This window comes from Brettanomyces nanus, chromosome 2, assembly GCF_011074865.1.
Source record: "Brettanomyces nanus chromosome 2, complete sequence".
Classification (NCBI taxonomy): Eukaryota; Fungi; Ascomycota; class Pichiomycetes; order Pichiales; family Pichiaceae; genus Brettanomyces; species Brettanomyces nanus.
In genome coordinates, this window is record NC_052375.1 from 798,618 (window position 1) to 823,212 (window position 24,595).

The 24,595-nt window shown below is 37.4% G+C and overlaps 8 protein-coding genes across 8 annotated transcripts; 5 read left to right on the plus strand and 3 right to left on the minus strand.

Moving 5' to 3' along the window:
• Positions 1 to 104: 104 nt before the first annotated feature.
• On the plus strand, positions 105 to 1,502 carry FOA43_002371 (uncharacterized protein; the record flags this gene model as incomplete). The annotated part of the gene is made up of 1 exon (XM_038922668.1): positions 105 to 1,502. One exon carries the CDS (start codon positions 105 to 107, stop codon positions 1,500 to 1,502), a length of 1,398 nt encoding a protein of 465 aa, XP_038778596.1.
• Positions 1,503 to 1,719: 217 nt separating this feature from the next.
• On the plus strand, positions 1,720 to 3,525 carry FOA43_002372 (uncharacterized protein; the record flags this gene model as incomplete). Its single annotated transcript, XM_038922669.1, has 1 exon — positions 1,720 to 3,525. One exon carries the CDS (start codon positions 1,720 to 1,722, stop codon positions 3,523 to 3,525), a length of 1,806 nt encoding a protein of 601 aa, XP_038778597.1.
• Positions 3,526 to 3,555: 30 nt separating this feature from the next.
• On the minus strand, positions 3,556 to 4,356 carry TSR3 (ribosome biogenesis protein tsr3; the record flags this gene model as incomplete). The annotated part of the gene is made up of 1 exon (XM_038922670.1): positions 3,556 to 4,356. The coding sequence occupies one exon, from the start codon at positions 4,354 to 4,356 to the stop codon at positions 3,556 to 3,558; it is 801 nt and encodes a 266-aa protein (XP_038778598.1).
• A 236-nt stretch (positions 4,357 to 4,592) lies between these two features.
• FOA43_002374 (uncharacterized protein) lies at positions 4,593 to 8,360 on the plus strand (the record flags this gene model as incomplete). The annotated part of the gene is made up of 1 exon (XM_038922671.1): positions 4,593 to 8,360. The coding sequence occupies one exon, from the start codon at positions 4,593 to 4,595 to the stop codon at positions 8,358 to 8,360; it is 3,768 nt and encodes a 1,255-aa protein (XP_038778599.1).
• Positions 8,361 to 8,457: 97 nt separating this feature from the next.
• Positions 8,458 to 10,329, minus strand: FOA43_002375 (uncharacterized protein; the record flags this gene model as incomplete). The annotated part of the gene is made up of 3 exons (XM_038922672.1): positions 8,458 to 9,559; positions 9,777 to 9,834; positions 10,242 to 10,329. The coding sequence occupies 3 exons, from the start codon at positions 10,327 to 10,329 to the stop codon at positions 8,458 to 8,460; spliced, it is 1,248 nt and encodes a 415-aa protein (XP_038778600.1).
• Positions 10,330 to 11,872: 1,543 nt separating this feature from the next.
• On the minus strand, positions 11,873 to 14,395 carry FOA43_002376 (uncharacterized protein; the record flags this gene model as incomplete). Its single annotated transcript, XM_038922673.1, has 1 exon — positions 11,873 to 14,395. One exon carries the CDS (start codon positions 14,393 to 14,395, stop codon positions 11,873 to 11,875), a length of 2,523 nt encoding a protein of 840 aa, XP_038778601.1.
• Positions 14,396 to 15,275: 880 nt separating this feature from the next.
• On the plus strand, positions 15,276 to 16,703 carry FOA43_002377 (uncharacterized protein; the record flags this gene model as incomplete). Its single annotated transcript, XM_038922674.1, has 1 exon — positions 15,276 to 16,703. One exon carries the CDS (start codon positions 15,276 to 15,278, stop codon positions 16,701 to 16,703), a length of 1,428 nt encoding a protein of 475 aa, XP_038778602.1.
• A 6,385-nt stretch (positions 16,704 to 23,088) lies between these two features.
• Positions 23,089 to 23,926, plus strand: FOA43_002378 (uncharacterized protein; the record flags this gene model as incomplete). The annotated part of the gene is made up of 2 exons (XM_038922675.1): positions 23,089 to 23,095; positions 23,655 to 23,926. The coding sequence occupies 2 exons, from the start codon at positions 23,089 to 23,091 to the stop codon at positions 23,924 to 23,926; spliced, it is 279 nt and encodes a 92-aa protein (XP_038778603.1).
• Between the last annotated feature and the right edge of the window lie 669 nt (positions 23,927 to 24,595).

Below are 24,595 nucleotides of genomic sequence, written 5' to 3' on the forward strand. Positions count from 1 at the left end.
CAGCAGCGCTCAACTTGATGATTGGACGGTTTTCATAGTATCGCGATTTCGCTAACATCATTCTTGAAGTATCAACCAACGGCTTGGCATCTCTTTGTCTGCTTATGCTCTCTTTAAAATCCTCTTTAAGAGGCCTGTTGGATATTTCGTCCCCCGCTGCTTTCGTTGCTTTCGCTGCTCATCGATCTGTCTCTTCTACCACCAAACCCTCCAAGATCACTGTACTAGGAGAAACCTTTAAAACAGACAATTGGACTAATGCTACGCCTCAAATTCTTAATTTAGTGGGCCGAGACCTTTACAAGAATCCTGATCATCCCGTTGGGATCCTCAAGAATCTCGTCGAGAAACGGTTTCAAGGCCTAGATTACACCTTCTACGATGACTTTAAGCCGGTGGTGTCCACCTATGAAAATTTCGACGTTTTAGGATTCCCCCAAGATCATCCGGGTCGATCTGTTCATGATTCTTATTATTTAGATTCGAAACATTTACTCAGAACTCATACTTCTGCTCATGAGCATCAATGTTTCCAAAGATGCCATACACCAGGTTACTTCATCACTGGTGATGTGTATAGACGTGACGAAATCGACCGTACACATTATCCTGTCTTCCACCAGATGGAAGGTGCTCGTCATTGGTCGCGCAAAGATTTTATTACTGGGGAAGAATTGCTGGCCCAGATACAATCTGATATAGATGCTATCCCTAAAACATCCCAGAAAGATCTGATTGTCAAAGATGTTAGCTACGATGCCGTGAAGAATCCCAAGCAAAAGTACATGACAATGAAGGAAACAGATTTAATTGGCCAACATTTGAAAAGAACTATCGAATTGGTTGTCAGCGAAGTATTCAATGCTGCTAAAATTGCTGCAAAGAAGGCCGGATCCACGGAACAATACTTGAATGAACCTTTAAAAATTCGGTGGGTCGAAGCTTATTTCCCTTGGACTTCACCATCGTGGGAAATCGAGGTTTGGTGGAAAGGAGAGTGGCTAGAATGCTGTGGGTGTGGTGTAGTTAGAGAGGAGGTGTTTCAAAATTCAGGGAAGGGTAGCGATACAGTTGGCTGGGCCTTTGGAATAGGCTTGGATAGAATTGCCATGCTTTTATTTGATATTCCAGATATCCGTTTATTCTGGACCTTAGATTCACGATTTAAAAATCAGTTCCACGAGGGACAAATCTCATTATTCACACCTTATTCTAAGTATCCTGGAACTATTAGAGATATTTCGTTCTGGTTACCGGGAAAGGGAGATGAAGAATTGCATACTAACGATCTTATGGAAATAGTTAGAGCCAATGCTGGTGATATTGCAGAGAGTGTTAAGCTCATAGACGAGTTTGTTCATCCAAAAACAGGTAACAAATCTCAATGTTACCGTGTAAATTACCAGTCCATGGATAGAACGGTCACCAACGACGAGGTTAATAGATTACATGAGAAAACCAGACGGGATTTGGTTGATAAATTTGGAATTAAGCTACGTTGAAGCCTGTAAATATTTAACTGTATATAGATCTTAGTTATTGATTGACTCGGTAGAATAGGCTGGAGATATCGGCCTTGTGTGGCCGGCCATCAGGGTCCTAATGGCTCCTACGCGATGAGCGGAGAATTTAAAAAAATTTTGACCTTATAAGATGTAGGATATTAGTAATCTTAGCATAAGATCAAGTGGTCAGATCCGGTCTGACGCTAATACTCAAATGCCCAAACTTCTCATATTGTATGGCTCAGAAACGGGAAATGCTCAGGATTTTGCGGAAACCTTGGCTCTCAATTGTAAGTACCATAGATATGAGCCAACTGTGGCAGCCATGGATGACTTCCCTCCAAAGGGACTTCTAGATTATCATGTTTTGATTGTTATATGTTCGACAGCCGGCCAGGGAGAGTTACCCCTCAATTCTAGGCATTTCTGGAAATTCCTTCTTCGCAAAAAGCTCCCCAGTGATCTTCTCAGTCACATCAAATTCAGCACCTTCGGACTTGGTGATTCGTCCTATTCTCGATATAATTGGGCAGTTCGAAAGATTCATGCTCGACTTCTTCAATTGGGCGCTCGAGAATTCAGTCCTCGTGGTGAGTGTGACGATCAGTCTGCTGAGGGTCCAGAGGCCTACTATGCCGCGTGGTCTGAATTGATACTAAAGAATCTACCGGCACTTTATCCAGGAAATGACAAATTGACTGAACAACCAATTGACGAAGACGTTGTATTAGCTCCATCTTTCCGCATCGAGATTCAAACTAACAAGTTCAAGAAACTGACTGATACGGAACTCAAGCAAATTGCATTTAACAGAGCTTCGATCTGTAATGGAGGCTCTCTAGATCAGTTCGAAGTAACTCAAAACGATCGACTCACATCAGATGATCATTTCCAAGATGTTCGGAAAGTTGTGTTGCGTAGAAAAGATGGAATGCCTTTGAAGTACTCTCCTGGTGATACCATTGCACTTTATCCTACCAATGATGCTAGGAGTGTAGATGCCTTAATTAAGCTTCAAGGATGGGACGATATTGCTGATTATCCAATAAAGATAGAGACCGTGACAGGTTCTGGTAGACAAGTATCTATTCCCGGTGGTCTTATCAAGAAATTGACTCTTAGATCGTTTATCACCCACCATTTGGATATTATGTCAGTTCCTAGACGATCTTTTTTCATGCAAATACGTCATTTTGTATCAGATGAACGGGAAAAGGAAAAATTGATAGAGTTTTGCTCTTTAGAAGAGGCCCAACAGCTGTATGATTATGCTGATAGACCAAGAAGATCAATTTTGGAAGTGGTTCAGGAATTCTTCTCCTTGAAGATTCCTGTCGAATACTTACTGGATGTGTTCCCATTGATTAAGCCAAGATTGTTTTCGATTTCATCCAGAAATGATAACGTTCAATTGGAGCTCACTATTGCCATTGTTGAGTATAAGACTATCATCAGAAGACTTAGAAGAGGTTTATGCACTCGATGGATCAAAACATTGGTTTGTGGTGATAATATTGTGGGAGCCATAAAATATAATAGGACCAAATATGGACTAGACAACTTAGCTCCCATTGTTTTGGCCTATACAGGAACAGGAGTGGCCCCTGTAAAGAATTTTGTGGAAACAGAACTAGCCAAAAAGCAACATCGATTAATGTATGTGTTCTCTGGAAACAGATATCCAGAAAAGGATTACTTGTATGGAGATTTATGGAAAGAATGGGAAGAAAAAGGCCAGATTACAGTCTACAGGACGTTTTCAAGAGATCCAGAGTATGCAAAGAAAGGATATCATTACATCTATGATCGTCTATATAAGGAGAAGCAATTGGTAAACGATTTGTTGGTAAAACAAGGAGGAGTGTTCTATTTATGTGGTTCTTCTGGAAAAATGCCCACCCAGGTCAGAATTACCATGGAGATGATATTTGGCGAAGAAAATGCTTGGAACAAGGCCGAAGCTAAGGAATATTTGAGTAAGATGGAATCTTCAAATAGGTATATACAGGATACTTGGTAGCGGAGGAATATAACGAAATAGAATATGATACTATATGGAGAGATTATTAACGGCGGTGATAATTTGCGTAGTGTTCGGGGTGTCGTTGTCTATTAAGGCAGAGATCTCTTCGTCCGATTCGTCTTCCTCTACATGGTTAGGGTTCCCCATTTCCCATACATCTATATCCCCTCTATGCTTCCTTCTTTCCTCTCTTTCCTTATCAACGGTCTCCAAATAATCCTTTTGAGCCTTCAAAACACTCTCCTGATCTGTACACTTCCGATAAAGAGCCAATATATCCTTATTCACTGACAAAAAAACAGGACCCCAGGAAAAGTGTTTTAAAAGATCCAATGCCCAGTCTTCTTTTCCTACAATGGCAAGACAAGCAGCGATGGCTTCAACGCAGTTCAACCGCAATGGCTTTCCATAATTAACAGGATTGGCGGCTATAAGATACGGTAATAATCTCTCGTTATGTCCTCCGATTTTATTAAATGGAACTTCGTCTAATCGAGCCCACGAACATTCAACCACTGCTATTCCATTCTTCAATACGATCTCTTCATCATCGGGGCATACCACTCCCGTGGCATTTGGTGTCACAACAACTCCATGAAACTTCTGTCCGATTCTTAAATCTCTAATTAATCCTAGCCGTTCCATTTTCTTGCCACTGCATCTCTTAGGATCACAGTGTCCGAAATCCCACATAGCTAGTTTGCATGGGAAGTCCACCTTTTTTCCTCCATGCTTCACTTCCTGTCTTCTGCTATGAGTTACACTATGATGATGTCCATCAGAATGATGTGGTTTGTCACCTTTATCTTTATTTTTCCCCTTTCCCATGTCGACTGATCAAACAGAATGAATGAACAACTCCCATAGATGGAATCGGTAAAGTGCGGTGTCACTTCTACATGATTTAAATTTTTCCTTCCTCTTCGCGCGATCCATCGATCGATCGTTCAGTGAGGGTGGAGAGGCTCATGTATTTTTCTTCTTTGCGTCTTACAACTAGATAAAGAGCCTTCAACGTCACTTCTCAAAGTTACTCTGCACATAATCATCTTATCCATGGCACCATGAGCATATCAAATTTGCCCCCCCAAAGGCCTCAGCATACTATTTCCCTACATAGCCAACTTCCATCCTTGGATAACCCATTTCTCAATGCATTGTTTAACAATACCAAAATCAATTCAAACAATTCTTTGCATGACGTTGTGGATCAGATCTCAAAGTATCCTGGTGACTACATAATATTAGTTCCTGATACAAAATTTCTTCTACTCAGTGTAGATCAAGACACTGATAAGTCATATAAAGAGTTATCTACAGAAAGCGATTTCATCCAATCGCATATTATCAAGGTCAATTTACACAAGTACGAAAGTTCCATTCCCAATTCTATCTCTTCTAAGCAATTGACGACCCTCAACAACAAAACCATCACGATACGGAAAAGTCTTATACAGAACGTAAAGGGATTTAAACATGATTTTAGCGTAAGGATTCTTGATCAACTGTTTTTCAGATCGTTCGCCAATTACATTCCATTTGGGACTAACTTTCACTTGTTCATGATTGAAGAAGCATTAATTGGCAATCCTTTATATTCTGGATTGAAGAAGGTCAAAAACTTGGAGCTTGTTGTTCCAAAGAAGCTTTCTAGTTACATTGATCTTGACGTAACAGATGACGATGCAGGCATTGGTCTTGACACTTCTCCTATTTCATTCGATGACGTTCTCAGGGAAGTACCACAACTTGGTGCAGAAGTTGGTGAGCCGTTCAAGAGACTTTTTCAAGAGTTTTCAGTACGTAATGTGACCACCGAGATAGAACTCAGCGATGCTTTCACTGGTGTGATGAGCAAAGGAAGTTCCGTAGTCAATTCCCTTTCCGATAGTATCTGCAAGGATATTTATACACAATTTCCGGATTTAGATCTCAGGCAGGCGATCTTTAATTATATTGAAATGAACATTTATGATCGATTCTGGGCACGTTATTTGGAGATTCATCCTCATAGAGAGGATTCTATCGTCAACAAGGCATATACCCGCTTGAAAGACCTTAGCATTACTCAAGTGGGACTACCAGAAAGATGGTTCGTTGATCCTGACAAGTTTATTTCCCTTGAGAAAAGAGTCCTAAGTGCCATTGCCGAGTTCAGGAAGTTAGAGTTTGCCACCACCACTTTTGAGAAGTGCTCTATCATCTGCCGCACTTTCAGGTATCTCTCTGATAGAACTTCCGTTGCCAGCAAATCTTCAAACGGCTCACTTATTGATGCTGATACTCTCATCTCCCTATTTCTTTTAGTGGTTTCTCATGCTGGGGTGTTCAATTTGAACAGTCATCTAAACTATATTCGAAGCTACTCATTCATGGATGATTCGCTTGAGTCGGGATTTGTTGGATATGCTTTGTCCTCTTTTGAAGCAGTGCTTAACTATTATGATGATAAAAGTAGCCTAAAGCAACTTGAGCAGTATTCTGATAAGAACAATGAGTTATGGCAACTAATAATATCGGTTTCTTCGGATTCTAACGAAAATAATACGGAAAATGATGCCAGCAATGACAATAATATTATCAAAAAAGTGTGCCATCTCATAGATCCATTTGATGATGGAATTAATATTCATTGGGATTGCTTCTTGAGAAGCCGTACATTGAATGGAGAATCCTGTTTGATGCTAGCTTTACTGCAAAATAATTTCAAATTGTTTAAAGCAATGTTAGACTACCGATTTGTGTTCACATTAGATGATATTCTTGAAGATAGAAGCATTGATGGACTAAATCTACTTAATGCAGCCCTTCAATTGAAGCATCCACTCGTCGGCGAGTTAGCCGATATTATTTTACAGGCAGAAGAGGGTGAAATCGAGAGCTACTCTAATGCGAAGGATAATAAAAGGCGGTTATTAGGCCACTTCTTGTTTCATGACTATAGGCTTATCCCTAAATTTGGCAGATATATCGATTGGAGAGCTAAAGATATTACTGGAAAGACTCCTTTCTTTACAATAGTTCGATGCTATGATCATCCAAATTATGTAGATCTTCTGAAGGTCACTATGAAATCCATTTCTGCTTGGTATGAAATGAAAGGTATGAGATTTGATTACAAAGATCATATCGATAATAAAGGAAACACTCTAATTCATGCGATCAAAGATGGTCAGAGTTTAAAACAATTTCTCTCTGAATATTTGTGCTTGAATTTGAACTATTTCAATAATAATCAGCAGACTCCTTTGATGCAGTATGTACGTTACAATCGTCTGTCCAACATTGAGGCAATATTGAGAGACAGCAGACTTGATCTACTAATATCGGATCATCGTTATCAGCTTACCGCGGAGGATTATATCAAGGTCGAGAAAATTCAGGATTCGGACGATTCGAATCAAAGAGCTAATAGGAAAATTATGGATCTACTAGACTCAGAACTGAATCGAAGGTATGCTGTTTCGTATAACGGATGCAGCTGTTGTGCTGTTAGAGTGAAGTTTGATGCCAATCGTGATCTCTGTATCTATTTTAGATACTATGATGATAACGAAAGCCGAATGATCATTCATAGCTATACCGATTTCAAGAAATTTTTTAAGCTTCTTAAGTTACAGTATGCTGAAACTTATATTGGGAATAATCAGGTGTGGTTACCGGGCTATATAGAGATCAGCGATAGACTCAACATAAACTACTCGAAGAAGTTTTGCCTGAACAGACTTCTTCTCACGGTTAACCTGCTTCTTAGTTGTATTCGTTTCAATCCTTCATTGAGAGAGTCGAAAATCACCAAAGATTTTCTCTCTGTTCAGAAACCATTGAATGAGATGAACTATTTGAAAAAAAAACAGAAAAATGAGGAGAATAGACGCCAGGAGATTCTTGGATCAGATGACAGCAGACTTTATATGTTGAAACCAGAAGAGGTTGGCAATTACAAGACCTTTTTAAAGTTTTCGAATGCGGAATTAATGAGGCTGTCACGTTCTTTAGACAGATTCTATCGTATGGAATGTTTCATGCATATGAAACGGGGTGATCTTGAATATGTGAAAGAGAATTTAGTGTATTTTGTAGCCAGAAGTGGGAAGAAGGAATCCATTGAGGAAAATTTAGGCTCTATTCCTTGGAAGCTTCTTCATAAGTTGGCAGACCGACAACGAGATATCCACAACTTGGAAATCGCAACTTACAAAGACATCTTTGTTGAGTCGCTGAAGCTTCTAAGAGAATCGGTTGTGGAATTGACCAACTGCATCCTGCGATTTTTTCAAGGCAAAATTAGCTGTTGGTGGAAACTATACGGAGAGATAAAAGGAATTGGAGATGAGTTAGTTAAAATCTTGAGAGTTGAAAAGGGTAAGAGCGCTCAGTCGGCGGCGGCGTCGTCGTCGTCGTCTTCATCATCATCCCCATTGTCATCACCCACAGTGTTAAATCAGGTATTGTTGGAAGTAGGAACATTGATTGGCACTATTGATAACGACTCGGCCAAGGAGTTGCGATCAAAAATGGCTACTACAAATGGGATATACGGACTTTTCGAGAGTAATGGAGGGTACCTATCAGGAATTATAGAGAAACGAAGAGAAGATTATACCGTGAAGCTTATTGAAAGGTTCAAGAAGTTGAAAAACGAGATGATTATGCTCAATATTGATCTGAAGAAAGAGTATGAGGACTTGTGTATAGAACTCAATAACTTCTACGAGTTTCGAGGAAAGGTTATGAACTTTGCGTTTAACAACTTGGCAAAGGATAGAATTCAAACGTTGAGGCTTCAAAAGGAGATGATGATGAATTATAAGTCGTGGGAAAATGTATAATCTATACTAAGCAATAATAATTAGGGTAACAGAACAACTAGCATTACAAAATAATAATATATAAGAGCCAGAGCAAGTCAGAGAAAGATAAAAAAACTCATTGTTGCTGATCCTGGTTACCTTTGTTGTTCATGAATTGATTGGCGAGGTTACGAAGCATAGGATTATTCATCAAATCATTCAGACTAGGAGTTCCAGTGGCATTCGTAGCGCCCGTTGCATCTGCAGAATCCGTAGAGCCAGCAGCACTAGTAGCGCCAGCTGTACCTGCAGCATCACCTCCCAGACCCATACTCTGAGCCATTTGTCTGAGTTGAGGATTATTCATGAGATTTTTGAGAGCATCAGGATTCTGCATCATCTTTTGAGCAGCTTGCATAACCTGAGGGTTGTTGAGAAGTCCGCCAAGTCCACCGAGACCTGCCAGTGGATTGGCAGCAGAACCGGCATCAGTAGCAGTGGCAGAATCTGACGAAGAAGCAGAGGTTCCCTTAGGCTCGTCAACACTTCCTAAACCACTGGCCATTTTCTCGGTAACTCTCTTCTTGGCAGTTTCAAAGCCCTTCTGCATAGCAGGCGAATGTTTGTCACCTTCAACCTTCATTCCTTGTTCATAGGCCTCCATAGCCCCTTGAGCATCTCCCATGGCGTATTTTGCAAGGCCCATACGAGACCATGCTTTGGCATAATCCGGATTAACTTCAATGGCCTTCTTAGCATCCTCAAGAGCCAATTCATGACTTCTAATCGAAGAATAAGCCGCTGCACGGTTCGATAGATACACCGCATTGGTCGAATCAAGCTCTATAGCCTTGGTATAATTACTAATAGCTTCTTCAAAATCTCTCCGGGCCATGGCTTTGTTTCCTTCAAGCTTGTGAGCCTCGGCTCTCTGTTTTGTCTCCTCAGACACTTTTTCACGTCCATTGGATGATGAAGATGGAGCATTAGTTCTACCAGTGGTAGATTTCTCGGTATTACTGTGAGATTTTGTGGCTAATGCACTTTCAATCAATTCAGAGAGACCCTTTTTATCAAACTTATCACCTAAAATGTTGTCCACATCGCCCTTCTCCACTCCATATGCCTCACCTATACTTTCTATGGCGAATTCTAATGAATCCTTATTATCAGCAGGCACATCTCCCTTGGAGAGTGACTCACTAAGAAACTTAATCACAAGACTGGCAATTTCCTTACTTGATGTCATTATGGGCTAATTTGATGATTGACAAGAGAAGAGAAGGCAGCCTTCAACCGGCTTCGTGTTCTCAATCTATAAAATCGGACGCCCTCTCACTAAAATTTTTTTATCGATGCGAAAAGCTTAAGGCGTCGTTGACGGGTCGACCTATAGATTTGGCCAAATATGCATTAGCGGTGCACGGATGTTGTGTTAAGATGTTGACATCGTACTTTGTGCACTTGATATTGAAACACGTGACAAGCACGAAAGCCTTATGTTTCTCAATTACTTAAGTTATATCCATCCACCTAATTGACACCTTACTAATGCCTGATATGCTGTACTTAATAAGGGTGTAACAGAACAATAGCAATAATTTACGAGCCAATATAATATAACTGATATCTTAATATCGGACTATATATTCAGTATATCTTCTTCTATCCTCAATATGGTGTACGGATGCATTTATATAAAGTTAAAAGATAGCTTAATGTATTACCCTTGTCATCTAGAACTTAAAACTAGCCAGATCAAGTAGATTTGAGACGACAAAAAGAGCTAGAATATAATTAATCAATAGAAGAGTTGATGTTAAAAACGAATTGCTTTTGATTCTGAAACGTAAGTTTGTCGCACGAAATTGTAATTTCAGTATCTTCAATTAAGTATACACCCTCAGAATATGCGTATACATACATTGAAGCGATTATCCTTCCTGTTAATGAAGTCAGCAATGATTGCCTTTGAACTCTTGAGAATTCTTTCAGTTGTGATCAACATATCGATAGAAACGGGAACAACACGTGATGATATTTTGCAGTTTTGAAATTCTACATACATACAAACTAATGCATCCCATTACTGGTAATGGACGGGGATGCATGTATTGCTGAATCTAGTTAGAAGAGAGTTCAAAGATCAAATTAGTTGTATAAAGGGTTCACAAGCACCACGAAAGGATGATACCTTGACAACAGATGATTCATCCTTCTATCTTTTATTATTACTAACCATAATTATATTCTATTATTATATCTATTTATATATTTCTCATTATGTAATGTTAATAATGATGTCACTACGTTTTTATATCTGACTCATCTAAAATCATACCATTTTAGTACTATTCTTGTACATAATTTAGTACGAAAGGATTAATTATTAATCTATGGTTTTATTGTTTTATGCGATTCTAATTTAATTAATTTTAAGACCCTTTTTGATCACTACTAAAGAAATATTTTTTTAGATCAAATAATTTCTATTCATTAGTGTCATGACAATCAGCAGAAAACTTAACTGACTTTATTAGTCTCTTTCTCTTTTCAAAATACATCTATATTTAGAGAGAATAAAGTTAAGTTACAATTAAGCATATATTGTCTGTCGGTTTTCTAATTTGGTGGTTGCAGGCCTTTATATGTACTGGAGAAGAGTAAATCATGAAGTATAATTATATCTTCAAATCGAACTAATACAAATATAATAATTTTATTAGTTATATAATGCTCCTATATTTGAAGCAAATAATATTAACAATAATAATAACAATTCTTTTTATATTTTTTAGTTAACGCCCTTAACTCAGTTATTATTGTCCATTAGAAAGAAAATAAGACACCTTCATGAATGCTTTAGAAACAAGGCGTTATATTAGAATATTTCTGACAATTTTTCTTTTCTTTATATTATATTATATATTGCTGCAATTAATTAAATAAAATCTCCAGTCATATTGTTTCCAATTAAATGTGAGAAAACATATCGAGATGGTTGCAATTGTTTTTTTAAAACTTTCTTTTTCCATAGACTTCTTCTCTGTTTTAGATTTACTCATTGCTTAATCCCAAAGCACAAGAGAAAAACTCCTCATTGGGTTCTTAAGGTTTTTATCAAAAATTGTGCGCTTGAGGCAGTTAATGAATAAAGCTTAGGTAGGCAACATAATTAAATGCCAGTAATATCCCGTATTGCAGTGTATCCTAACAGAAGTTTAAAATATGTCTGAGTCAGCTTGGAGAATAACCAACAAAAAAATGGAAACCAAGAACATGTTGTAACAATGGTAGCAATAAATTAAAAGATATATTGATTATAGAAAAGTTAAAAAATTTATTTTGCTCAAATATGATGGGACTTGAGTACCCAAAGAAGGAAGAAGATATCTATTATACATCATTTGTACTCTATCAACCAACTATTTCAGTACATAACTCTGATGAAGATGTTACCTATACATACATAATACATGGTTCCTACAACTTTTCATCTTAACCCACAATTTTTAATTTCATGTAGAGAAATCTGAGCATTCATTTTAGGCTCACAATTTTGAAAAGTAAACTGTCTTCCGGACTTCGAAGTCCCCAATCAAATGGATGTCATCACTGCTACTACCAACTTGGATCTGGTACTTACCAGCCTCTAAACACCATTTATCTTCGTATTCGTCAAAGTAAGAGCAAGCCTCCTTCAAGTTCAAGCTTAACTTGATAGTTTGAGATTCACCCGGTTTCAATTCCGTCTTAGCAAATGCTTTCAATTCCTTGACAGGTCTAATAACCGATGGATTCAATGATGCAACATACAATTGAACAGCCTCCTTACCGGTATACTTATCACCAGAATTGGCCACGGTAAAGGATGCAGTAACGGTGGTATCGTTAACTGTGACCTTTAAATCATCGTACCTGAAAGTGGTGTAAGACAAACCATAACCAAAAGGAAAAGCAACTTTGAGCTGCAATTTGTCGTAGTATCTGTAACCAACAAAGACATCTTCGCCGTACAAAACACGGCCCTTTTCGGTGTGGAAATTCAAGTAGGCAGGATTGTCCTGGTTTTTTAAAGGCCAACTCAAGGACAACTTACCACTTGGAACAACGTCACCAAATAAGACATCAGCAATAGCATTGCCTAACTCGTCACCCCCGTACCAAGCTTGGACCAATGTCTGACAATCTTTCAACCACGGCATTTCAACTGGCATACCCGATTGGTTAACAACCACAGTATTAGGGTTGACCTTAAGTACCGCCGACACCAAATCGTTGGTCCTTCTAGGTAAAATCATGTTGTCACGATCATAACCTTCACTTTCCCATTCACTGTTCAAACCAATGAAAAGAATAACATTGTCATGAGACTTTGCAAGAGACACGGCTTGCTGGATTTCTTTTTCGGCATCAATGACTTTAGTGACACCAACTTGCAAACCACCGGCACCAAAATCGGTTGAGATTTTGGAGGTAATACCGGAACCAAACTCGACTCTGATCTTATAATTCTCGCCGGCCTTTAAATGAGCAACGGCAGTCTCCTCAATAGTACCGCTGCTGAAACAGAAAGTACCTTTAGTCTGGTGTGTCTTGTTATCAATTAATAACTCATCGTTGAGATAGAATAACGCAGTTCCAAACACTTGGCATCCAAATTCGTAGTCGGCTGTTTCTGTTGGTGTAAAATAACCTTCGAAATCTGTGTAAAACAACTTCGTATTGATATCAACCACTGGATTGGCATAGTCAAACAACATAACGTAGGAATTGTAGACAACCACTTCATCGATAGGTTTTTCCGCAAGCGATCTTTCATCAGCAGGTTTGGTGTAGAAACGAGCACTAACACCCTTTTTAAATTTGTCTAGGTCGTTCGTCATGAACTCAAAAAGGCCACTCAAAGCTTTATGAGAGTGACAGCCAATGGTAAAGTCAACCTTATCGACTTTTTTCTTGATACCTTCCAAAGGTGTAACCACATAGTAAGGGTTAAGAGATGCAGAACCCCCGCCGGAATAGGTATTTAGTGCTATGGCGTTAGGACCAATAACAACGGTGGATTTTCCTTTTGACAATGGCAACACATTTTTATCGTTCTTCAACAAAACTATTCCATCGGCGGCAATCTTTCTTAGCGTTGCACTGGTCTTAGGAGTGTTGTTCTTTGTATCTTCCAAAGTGCTGTAAGGTCCTTCACCTCTAGAATCAACAACATATTTGACTAGGTCTAAAACATGTCTACAACGGTCGTCAATGTCCCCTTCCCTCAAGTCATTCTCTTTGGATTGAAGCAAATGCTTTATAATTTCCCATTTCCTAAACTTGGAAGGGCCAGGAAATTCAATGTCAATTCCGTGCTGGATGGCTTCAACAGAAGAATAAGTACCGTACCAGTCACTCATAATCATGCCGTTCCATTTCCATTCTCCTCTCAAAATCTTCTGAGTCAATTTGTAGTTTTCCGAACAATGGACACCATTAACTTTGTTGTAACTGGTCATAATACATTTAGGATCAGCCAACTTGATAGCCAATCTGAAAGGTTCCAAATATATTTCTCTTAATGCCCTTTCACTAACGACACTGTTGGAACTAAATCTCTCATGCTCCAAATCATTACAGACAAAATGTTTGACTGTGGCAGCAACCTTGCCGGTCTTTTGAATACCGCTGACAACAGAGGCAGTGGAAATACCACTCAAATAGGGATCTTCACTGAAACTTTCAAAGCCACGACCTCCAAGAGGTCCTCTTTGAATATTTGTGGTCGGTCCTAAAATCACCTGGGCTCCTTTATGATCGGCCTCAAGTGCCATCAATTCTCCAGCATTCTCCATAAGTTTGGGGTCGAAAGTCGATGCCAAGCATGTTCCATTGGGGAAGCACGCAGCGGGAACACCGTTAAAACATTTGGTGCCTGTTACACCGTTTGGTCCGTTACTAACTCGGATAGAAGGAACCCCCAATCTATCTATCTTGGCAGTATGCCATATATCAACAGCAGAAATTAACGACACCTTTTCCTCGGTGGTTAATTGTTCAAGTAAACTATTGACGTCGAAAGTCATCGTTGATGAAAAAAAAGATCTCTGCTATTTCGTTTCTTTCCTTGGAATATTCTTCACATTTAAATGCTCCAACCTTTTTCCTTTCGTTCATCAGACCATGCGGAATAAATTTTAGTCTGTTATACCCCTCACACACCACCCCTCAAATTACGGAGGCGCAATGATATATAATTGAAAAATGGAGCACGGTTCTCCATTTGTCAATCGTGAGGTTTACTTGTGCAATTGAATTACAATTGTCCAAATTCTGAAAATGAAAGAGAAAAGAAATGTTTGCAGGACCACACCACTGAATTTCGGCTTGAGTAATTCCTTTGCATAACAAAGTTGATTGGGTGACTCGTTCACCCCACATCACATGAGAATGTCCACACTGCAGGATTCTTCCCCGTATTGTTCGGAGTTTCTTGTTCCGGGTAAACCGATAAGCCCCTTCGGTGATTGAAAGGCGAATGATGCTTTCGAGTCAGCTCATTTTAGGTTATATAGTACTTCAACAATATGCTTGTAGAAGGGCCCATCACGGCACAACGGGGTACTATGAGCACACCATGAGCCGTAGTTGACATCGACAATCCTATATAAGGTGACCCAATGCTCCAGATAAATTCAGAAGATATCTTATGTTCCCTTCCTCATCAGATTTATTATGAATTCTATTTGCAGCAAACAGGATACCGATAATGGCTCCAATGTAGGATCCGAAAAGGAATCTACTCAATTAGAGCCAATTTCAATTGAAACTGTCCTGCCAGACTTCAATGGAAAAAGGTGGTATCAAATTCCACACCTTAGAAAGCTTTGTATTTCTATGTTTATTGTTTCTTTATCTTCGTGCAACAACGGCTACGATGGAAGTTTGCTAAACGGGTTGTACTCAATGCCAATCTTTAACAATGTTATTGGAAACGTCGGTGGTGCTATCTTAGGCTGTTTGACTAATGGTTACGTCTTTGGCTATATTATGTCCTTTTTTGTGAATTCTTACGTCGTTGATAATCTGGGAAGAAAGATGGGAATACAGATCGGAAACCTCATCGTGGTTATTGGTGTCATTATCCAGAGTTGTGCAGGTGTTTGGATTCATAATCTTCCAGATAATAATACAGACAGAGATGTTTTGGGTATGCTAATTGGTGCTAGATTTGTTATAGGTTTTGGTACGGGCCTTATTTCGGTTGCGGGCCCCTGCTTGGTTAGCGAACTATCTTATCCTACACATAAATCGGCTACGACTGCTGCCTATAACTCTTCGTGGTATTTGGGGGCAATTGTGGCATCTTGGGTATCATATGGAACAAAAGGCATCTCCAGTAATTGGAGTTGGAGAATTCCAACTATCCTTCAGGGGTTTTTCCCAGTTTTACAGAGCCTTCTTCTTCCATTCTTTGTATCAGAATCACCTAGATACTTGGTTGCTAAAGGCAAAGTGGAAGAGGGAAAAGCCATTTTATCCAAATGGCATGGTGGTGATCTCAAGGAAAGTGAAATGCTTGTGGATTACGAATTAACGGAAATTCAGTTAGCCCTTGAACAAGAAAGAATCCAGCATGAAGAATCATCTTACAAAGACTTTATCAAGACTGCTGCAAATCGTAAGAGACTATGGATTTTCTGCTGGCTTTCAGTCTTCATGCAGCTTTCGGGCAACGGATTGGTGTCATACTATCTCAGTAAGGTGTTGACCTCTATTGGAATCACCTCTACCAGTGAACAATTGGTCGTTAATGCTGGATTGACAATATACAACTGGGGTTGCTCTCTCATTCAATCATTATTCATTGTTCCTCGCATCAAAAGAAGACATGCGTTCAATTGTTCCCTCTTTGGAATGCTTATATGCTTTATCATTTGGACTATATTGTCAGCTGTTAACCAGGAGCGTGATTTCAAGGATAAATCGTTAGGAAAAGGTGTCTTAGCCATGATATTTTTATACTACTTCTGTTACAACTTTGGTTTGAACGGTATGCCTTACATGTATCTTACTGAAATTCTTCCATTCACTTTGCGTGGTAAAGGCATCAATTTATTCTCTTTTATTGGGTGCTTTTTTTCGATTTACAATGGTTTTGTCAATTCAATTGCCATGGATGCCATTGAATGGAAGTACTACATTGTCTACTGCTGTATTTTAGGTGTTGAATGTTGCGTTGAATACTTTACGTTTGTTGAAACCAGTGGTTACACTTTGGAGGAGGTCGCAGAAGTGTTTGGCGATGCTTCTGAAATAAGAAAGGCTAGTGGTATGGCTGTTATGGAGGAGGAAAAACTTAAGGCAAGTAGAGAGCATACTGAATATGCTTGAGGATACAATTTATGCTTTTTTCTAAAATATTTACATGTTAATGATAACTTAGAGAGAACTAAAAAAAAGTGTTGAAAGTGTGACTTCCGTGTTAATAATTATCTGAATGGACTACGACAACCTCTGAATGATATGTAAGTGACCAGATTTAAGGTAACTACTTATTCGGGCCACTTAAGACAAAAGAAAAGAGATGATATATTAGGGAATGAATTGTCGTAATATGAATACGACGGTCTAGAGTAATAATATAATAATCATTATCTTGGATGCTTTTAATCCATGTTCTTGTAATGTAGATGCTTTGTCTTTTTTCTGTCTCCCTTCTGTCCCTCTATAAGTAGAAAGAGAATAATATCAGTAATAACAATAAATAAATTGATGTTCAAAGTGTTATGATTTATTCTAAACCCACTTCAATAACTCTTAAAGCAAGGTAAAAGAATATGGAAAGCATTGTTTATAAAGTAACTCCCAAACTTAGTCTACTTCAAACACGATTTTTTTTCAGTACATGAAATGAGAATATTATTTGTAGAGCATTACTATTAATGCCTGCTGCAACAAACTTCGAAATTTTGTCATCGAAAGTGTAAAAGATTATTGTCAAGCAGATTGGACTCCTATGGCTCTTTTTAGCCAAATCTTCCCGACCGTATGTTTGCAAAAAAATTCAGACGTACGATAAATATATTATCTAGTCTATTGATGGGAAGGGGAACAGAGAGGGTAATCTGGTCTTTTCACCAACTCTGAGAAAATGGAACTCTCTCTATTACTACAGCAGCATGAATTTTCCCTGCTGGTCTGGGAGAAAAAGATGGTATCTAGGAGTAAAGAGAGATTGACTGGAAACAAATCTTAGTCAGGTGAACTTTCCTTCCTAATGTAGCACTACCTTCTCGTGATCTGGTTGGTTATATCTATATATTACAAACTCAACAAAAAAGCAAGATAATTTTATGTTTTTTTAAGGCTCCAGCAATAGAATTTTAGATAGTACGTACATGCATGTTATGCATTTTAATAATGATTATTGTTCAAATGGGTATTGCTCGATTATTAATGCAGATTATGCTCTTTATTTATTTCCTTCAATTTCCAGCTTTCTGGAAAATGTATGAGTTCTCTGTCAACCACGGAAATTATAGACGGACTCTGCACTCAATAATTTATTCTTATACCAAATTTTTGGTGAATGTTGTGATTTACACTACTGAGGGCGCTTACACTGTAAGCGTCAAGCATATATATCAAGAATCACGTCGTCATTGAGGAAATCTCCTGCGTGCATATTGTAAAAGTATTCTGCCTACACTGAAGTACAGTTCATATTAAGCAAGGTCGTTAACTAGTAGAGGTAAGTAAGTATATATGATGCCATTAAGTTAGAAAAGAAAGCTGTAACACACTTGCTCATAAATCGCTTCCTTTTTTCTCTCTTACCTTCCCTTCTTTTTCGAACAATTCGCCAAAAACTCACCATTTTAACGGGTGCTTTCTCTATTCTTTATTATTTCAAATATCTTTTGTACATCCCAGCTAACACAGTAAATAAATAACCTCGAAGAGAATCTCCTTTCTTTTAGTGAACTTAGTCTGCCTTTTTCAAATGGGGAAATGTAGCTGTTAACAGCCTAGTAATGAATCAATCATATCAAAAATACCACTTAGGGTGAGTAAATTAATAGATTTTGCACCGAAGAGGAATGAATACACGAGAGAGAGTGAAAATACTTAAAGCTTTTATTCATATTAAATATCAAACAATCAGAATATACAAAAAGACTTGTATTGAAACTTTCCACAGCCGGTACCAGCATCTTTTCTTTCCCACATGGCTTACAATAGTATTGCCTGGAGCAAGTAATGCTGGACCATGCATATATACTGTGAGTTCATTGTCGCAGATAGAAATAGCCTCGTGCGTGTGTAGCTTTTAGTCACTGTTTGTTTATGTAGATGCCAGGCCAGTACGTGATCGCATGTAACATGTATTTATTTAGTAAAAATTCTTTGACTTCCATCTTCCAAAGGCAATACAAGGAGAGATACTTTATGAATATATTTTGATTGCTCACCAATTAAGTATGATCCCTTGTAGATATCATAATAGTGAAAAGGTGGAACCCCCCTACCTACCGAACCTTGAAAAATCACTGATTCCAACTAACATTTTTTCGATTCGTAGAGGAATAAGTACCTGCGTTGCACAGTTAATGAAACACGGCCAAGCAATATATAGCCAATGGTACTAATCAATCAATTCTTAATGCTAGCAGCCCAGAAAACTCTTACTTTCTGTAGTGCAATTTTTATCTATTCATTACTTGGATTCCGTGTATAACGGTTTTAAATAATTGTTGACAAAATATTCCTTTCCAGGAAATGCATTTAATTCTGGAATTATGTTGTTCTGCTCAAATATGGAAGGCAATCAAATTATCCTAATCACCTACCTATCAAATGAGCAATCTCATCTCATCGTTGATAGTAGGAGGCATAAGATAGCGCCATCCTCTTTGCCTATGCTTGTAATAATTATGTTATTTACTTGGAGTAACAACTTTTAAAATGAAGGTGAGAATGCACAAAGATATGTATATTTGAGAGTGTTCAGCTCACTGTTAAATGGAATCCTATTTTTTAATGATTTAAGTATGGAAAAAACGAAGGTAATACAAATACATATGAATTTAGGACCGTTTAGTTTTCTTCAATACTTAATATTTGTTTCAGTAGATTTGTTAACAGCACTTCTCCAACTCTGAAAAATCTTTTCATAAATGCAATTGACATCAACACAACAACAGATTGTACACCTCTTTTCATGGAAGAGAAGCCATTTCTTTGATTTGAATTTATAGACCCACAGAAGGCAACAGCATTGTAACCTTGAAAGTGAATTTAAGGACAGTGAATGATATGAATACAAAATCAGGTAAAGAGGACTCCACAAAATAAAGGAAAGATAATTAAGAAACATGAGGGAGTTATCATTTCAGAACCACCGAAATTTGTGCTTGGATCAGCACCGGATATACTTACTACATCTGTAAAGATATTGATTGTACATTGGCAAAAACATAAAAAACGAGGTTAGTCAGACCTGGCTGACCCCATTCACTTCAGAAAGTTTTCCTCTCCACTGGAGGAGGATTGATGGTCGATTGAAACGCCATCAATCAATAAATAGATAATAAGACTCAATCAAATAAGGTTGATTATGAACAGATTTGATAACCAGTTTATAGCTATAGATACCGTGCCTTTTTTAATTCCGTTCAAGTAACTTGAGAGAAGGCAAACAAATATGCTTGTTACATAAATTTGCTTACTTTTTTTTTCTCAATTAAATGAGTTACTAAGAAACAGTTATTTAGATAAAGCAAAGCCACAGAAATCTTGTGCATTCCTTTGCATGTGCAATTTAGGACTTCAGCCAGCTGAATCTTGTAGATAACGACGGCACTCACTATCTATCTCAATATTATTTAACCAAGTTCTGACAACCATCACATGGTTGAATAGTATCAAAATTTTTGTAGTTTGATAATGTCATGACGTGCAACTTTCCGAACACACGGTCAGAAAAGCCAAGCATAGTGAGTTGTTCATTTATTGTTCATCCTTAGACTTTCATAAATATTTTTTTGTAAGTTCACCATTCCATTTAAGCGGAGACTGATTTGGAAACAAAACAATGTTTTGTTTGTTTGCAATAGCAAATAAAAATTGTACAACTGTGTATCCACTAGCATACATATTTCATTACTGTTTGTCGAATGTCGACAAATCGAGACTTCTCAATTAGAAACCTAAGAATAAAGAGACACAGGAGTTCAGAAACACCTGATGATCATAAAGATAAGAAGTTCTAGATAAGCTTAATTTATTGAGATAAGCAACCACAATCAAGTTGTGTGTTATTACCGTATATCGTGACACTTCCACTATTATACACTAACAGAGAACTATTGACTTTTTTCTTTTTTTTGTTGGTAGATCCTTAGTTTGAAGTCGGCGCTCTCGGCAGAATTTCATCAGATCCCCCATTCTTTTGTTCTATTGATCGGACCGAAATGTAATATTTTCACCATAGACGACGAGAAAGAATTTGTTTTCCAATACCTAAAGCTTGAATATGGAGAATAGAAGAGCATAAGAAGTGTGACCTTCCATGGCTTTTTACCTGCTATTATTGGAAATATCAACGACCACTTATCCCATTCAAGCGAGAAGTTCAATGCGAATAATATGCTTGACTTTTTTGAGTCAATTAATAAGGCACCACATGTTTTGAATAGTAAGACGAACGATTGATCTACTTGTAAGAAACCTCTCTCAAAAAAAGCTTTAGATGATAAAGTTGATATGTTTTGCTCTCAAACCTGAGTATATGTCAAGAAATCAAGTACATTATAGCGGGAGCTGTACATAACAGTCTAAATTCAAAGAACTTGGCACAGCTGAAGGTTTAGCAAAAAAAATACTTTTACTCCTATAGGTGCTATATTGATAGTTTACTAATAAGTGCATCTTAGACTGAATTTTTAATTTGAAACCTACTATTATTGATGAAATGACGCGTAATCGGACATTTCCAACTGAAAAGATTTTTTTCGGTCAGGAAAAAAATCATGGATCAGAGATCAGAGTACTCCAATTTCAAACGCTTCGTTGGTATATGGAAATCCTAAAGCTTATCCTGAAGCTAACTTATTCCTCTTATCGAGGTTATCGGTAATTTGCACAAATGACATGTTGCACATCAGTGTCACAACCCTAAGAGGAATAGCTCTGATAAGCATTTTCTTTGAAATCCTTTTTTTATAGAATGTTTTGAATCTAGTAAACGTTCTACCAATTAAATGCAAATAAACGAACAATCGACAAATGAGTGCAGGAATACTCTTCTGTTCGGACGACAATAATTCAAACTTGGTACTTCAAACAGGTACTGATGTGCATGTTCTGAATAACAAGAACATGTTAACAAACATCAAGAAAAGTAATACAATTCTTAGAACCATAAGTGCAAAAAGCAAGAGTCAATGAAAAAGAGACTTGGTACTAGATAACATTACATTGAAAGATGCTCAATGTATTAAGAATAGCCCAAAAAATATAATTTCGCTTCCTAAACTCGTTGAACAAGGCTGTTAATTGCTCGTTTAATGGTGGTAGGCATAAGATAAAAGTATTCAAGAAAAATGGTGGTGGACCAAAAGGATTAGTACTTATTGACAAAAAGTGAACTTGCGTTTATAGTTAGTTGGCGTACAAAATCTAAAAGTAAATCAAATTAGATATACGGAACAGAGAGCTTTGGACTGTCATAATTGTTATTGTCATTGCTCTGCTAACGTTGTTAAGTTGATATCTGAATCTCCATTGTTATTTGAACACATATGACGCATATCAAGTATGCTTACATGTTTAGAAAAATTTCAGTACATCTGAATCATGCATTGCAAGTACATAAAACATATCGGTGCACTCCAGAACAACATCTACAGATAGCTACATTTGGTGATACAGCAAGCCTATATTATATTATGATGACCGATGAATCCAACCCAGTGGATAGCAGAAAGAGTAATGAGATTTTGTACAGAATCTGCCGATGAATTTCAAGAACTAGTGAACGGGTTTGACAACTTGTTGAATGGAATAAATTGCAGAATAACTGAAGTGCGTGCAGATAATGTGCTTACTCGAATGCGTGAACTTCACAGGCTTCATTCTAACATTCTCTAGTATTCACTGCAACAAATAAAATTGTTGATAAGTCTGTTGACATCAATATAAATCAGTTTTCATTAGGTAATAAGCAACTACCGACAGAAGTGGTGATCAATTTGAATAATCTTGCAATAAATCAGAGCACTCATAATGACTCGTTTACGACATCATAAGTGACTGAATCAAATTCTCACAATATAACAAGAACTTAGAGATCAATTGATTAACACAATATGGCTCTCTCCCTTCTCTTCATTTACCACGACTTCTTCTCGATAGACTGTCTGCATTGAGACTGAAACTTCTTCCACTATAACTAGAGGTTACTTACAGGGATTTCACATTCATCAGATGTTAATCACTCAGGGGGAAAAACATCAGACAAAAAACTTGAAAAAGATAACCAGAGTGCTGAGCAAAATGATGAACAACCTCCTCGCTCATGAGAGGTAATAAAAGTCAACGTTTAAACTTACATATCAATCGATTAGTTAATAGCTGATGATCTATATAAAATGGTAGATGTTGTATTTGTCATGTCTTAGAATTTTGTGATCTAGGACCATACAACGAAGATATGTATGATGTTTATCTTGCAGTTATAAACTCAAAACATAATGTTCCTAAGACATATGATATTATGTCAAGTCCGGAATGTACAAAGTGTTTGGAAGCAGCTAAAGTTGAGAAGGATGCAGAGGTATAACCACAAGTGTTTGAGAAAACTGCAATCTCAAAGCTTCCTCAGACAAGTGCTATACTGTAAAAGATTTGAGATTTGTATTCGAACTAACCGTTCTCAAGGAATGGAAAACCAGACAAATATATGATGAAACACATTTCTAAACGAAAGGTTAAACAACCCTGTCTACTTCAGACCTTCCAAAGAATTCACAGAATATCCGGACGAGACCCGGATACTTGGTAAGATTTTATATGAACTTAATCAAGCTCTTAGAATATAAAATATACAGTCACAGCGACTTTGAAAGAGTGAGGTTTTAAATCCTCAGGTACAGAGTCTTGCATGTTCTACACACCAGATTGTATTATCCCACCATATGTAAACGTTATACTCATTATCGGTAAGGATGAGTGGATCATCAATAGCTCATCATCCAGTGGTATCAAATCCAAGTTCAAGGTTAAAGAGTTAGGAGTTCCTAAAACATTTATGGGAATGAAAATTGAATACAGTAAAAAAAGAATATTTCACCATTGTGTATATTATTCACTACATGGCTTCTACAATGAGATATGATTTAGCTTATACAGCATCTACTCTTGCTAAATTGAATAAGAATACAACCGATACTCACCAAAGAATTGCCTTGAAAGCTATGATATATTATGCAATAAAACCCGACGTTGCTATCAAATATCAGCATCATAATAAAGATCAGTTTGAAAAGAAAAATATTCTATTATTAAACCAGAGCAAAGAAAATAATTTATCAAACTCACCTGAACCTGATTAATTGACTCTAACTACAGTTATTAATTTGGATTAGATTTCGAACCTGATATTTGAGCTCCACCACATTTATTATGATAATTCTTAATCATATTCATATCAACTAGTGTGAACAAAAACAATCTTTTTCAAAAAGTTTTACAGGGGAATGCAAATTCATCACATTCCGTAATGGTATCGAAAGAGCTATATTGTTCTTAAAAAATTTGAAATCAATTATGATGTATTTAGAGCTCTGCAATGGCAATCAAGTGCTTTACAAATGGCTAAAAATTTAGGTTTCAAGGCCAAAGGTCAACACATTGATAGAAGATACAAATTCAATACTTTTCTTGTAATCTATCTTCAAGTACATTGTTCTATGTGCCCTCAAAAGTTCGTTGCGGATATGCTAACTAATGCTTTTCCAAGATTTAGACTTCTGTATCAGATGGACTCAAACAAGAACAAGTTCCAATGATAAAAAACGTTTTGACTTGAGGGGGGATGTCGAACGTCGATTAAGTCGGGACTTCCCAATTAGGAAGTTGAGAGTTACTAATCACTCTTACGGCCAACAAGTTCTACACAATGAACTAGAGCTCAATAGATCTATATTAGTAATTAGCAAATACTAACTATTATATTATCAATGTATAAGATGGTATTGCTACTACTAATACTAGAATAGATG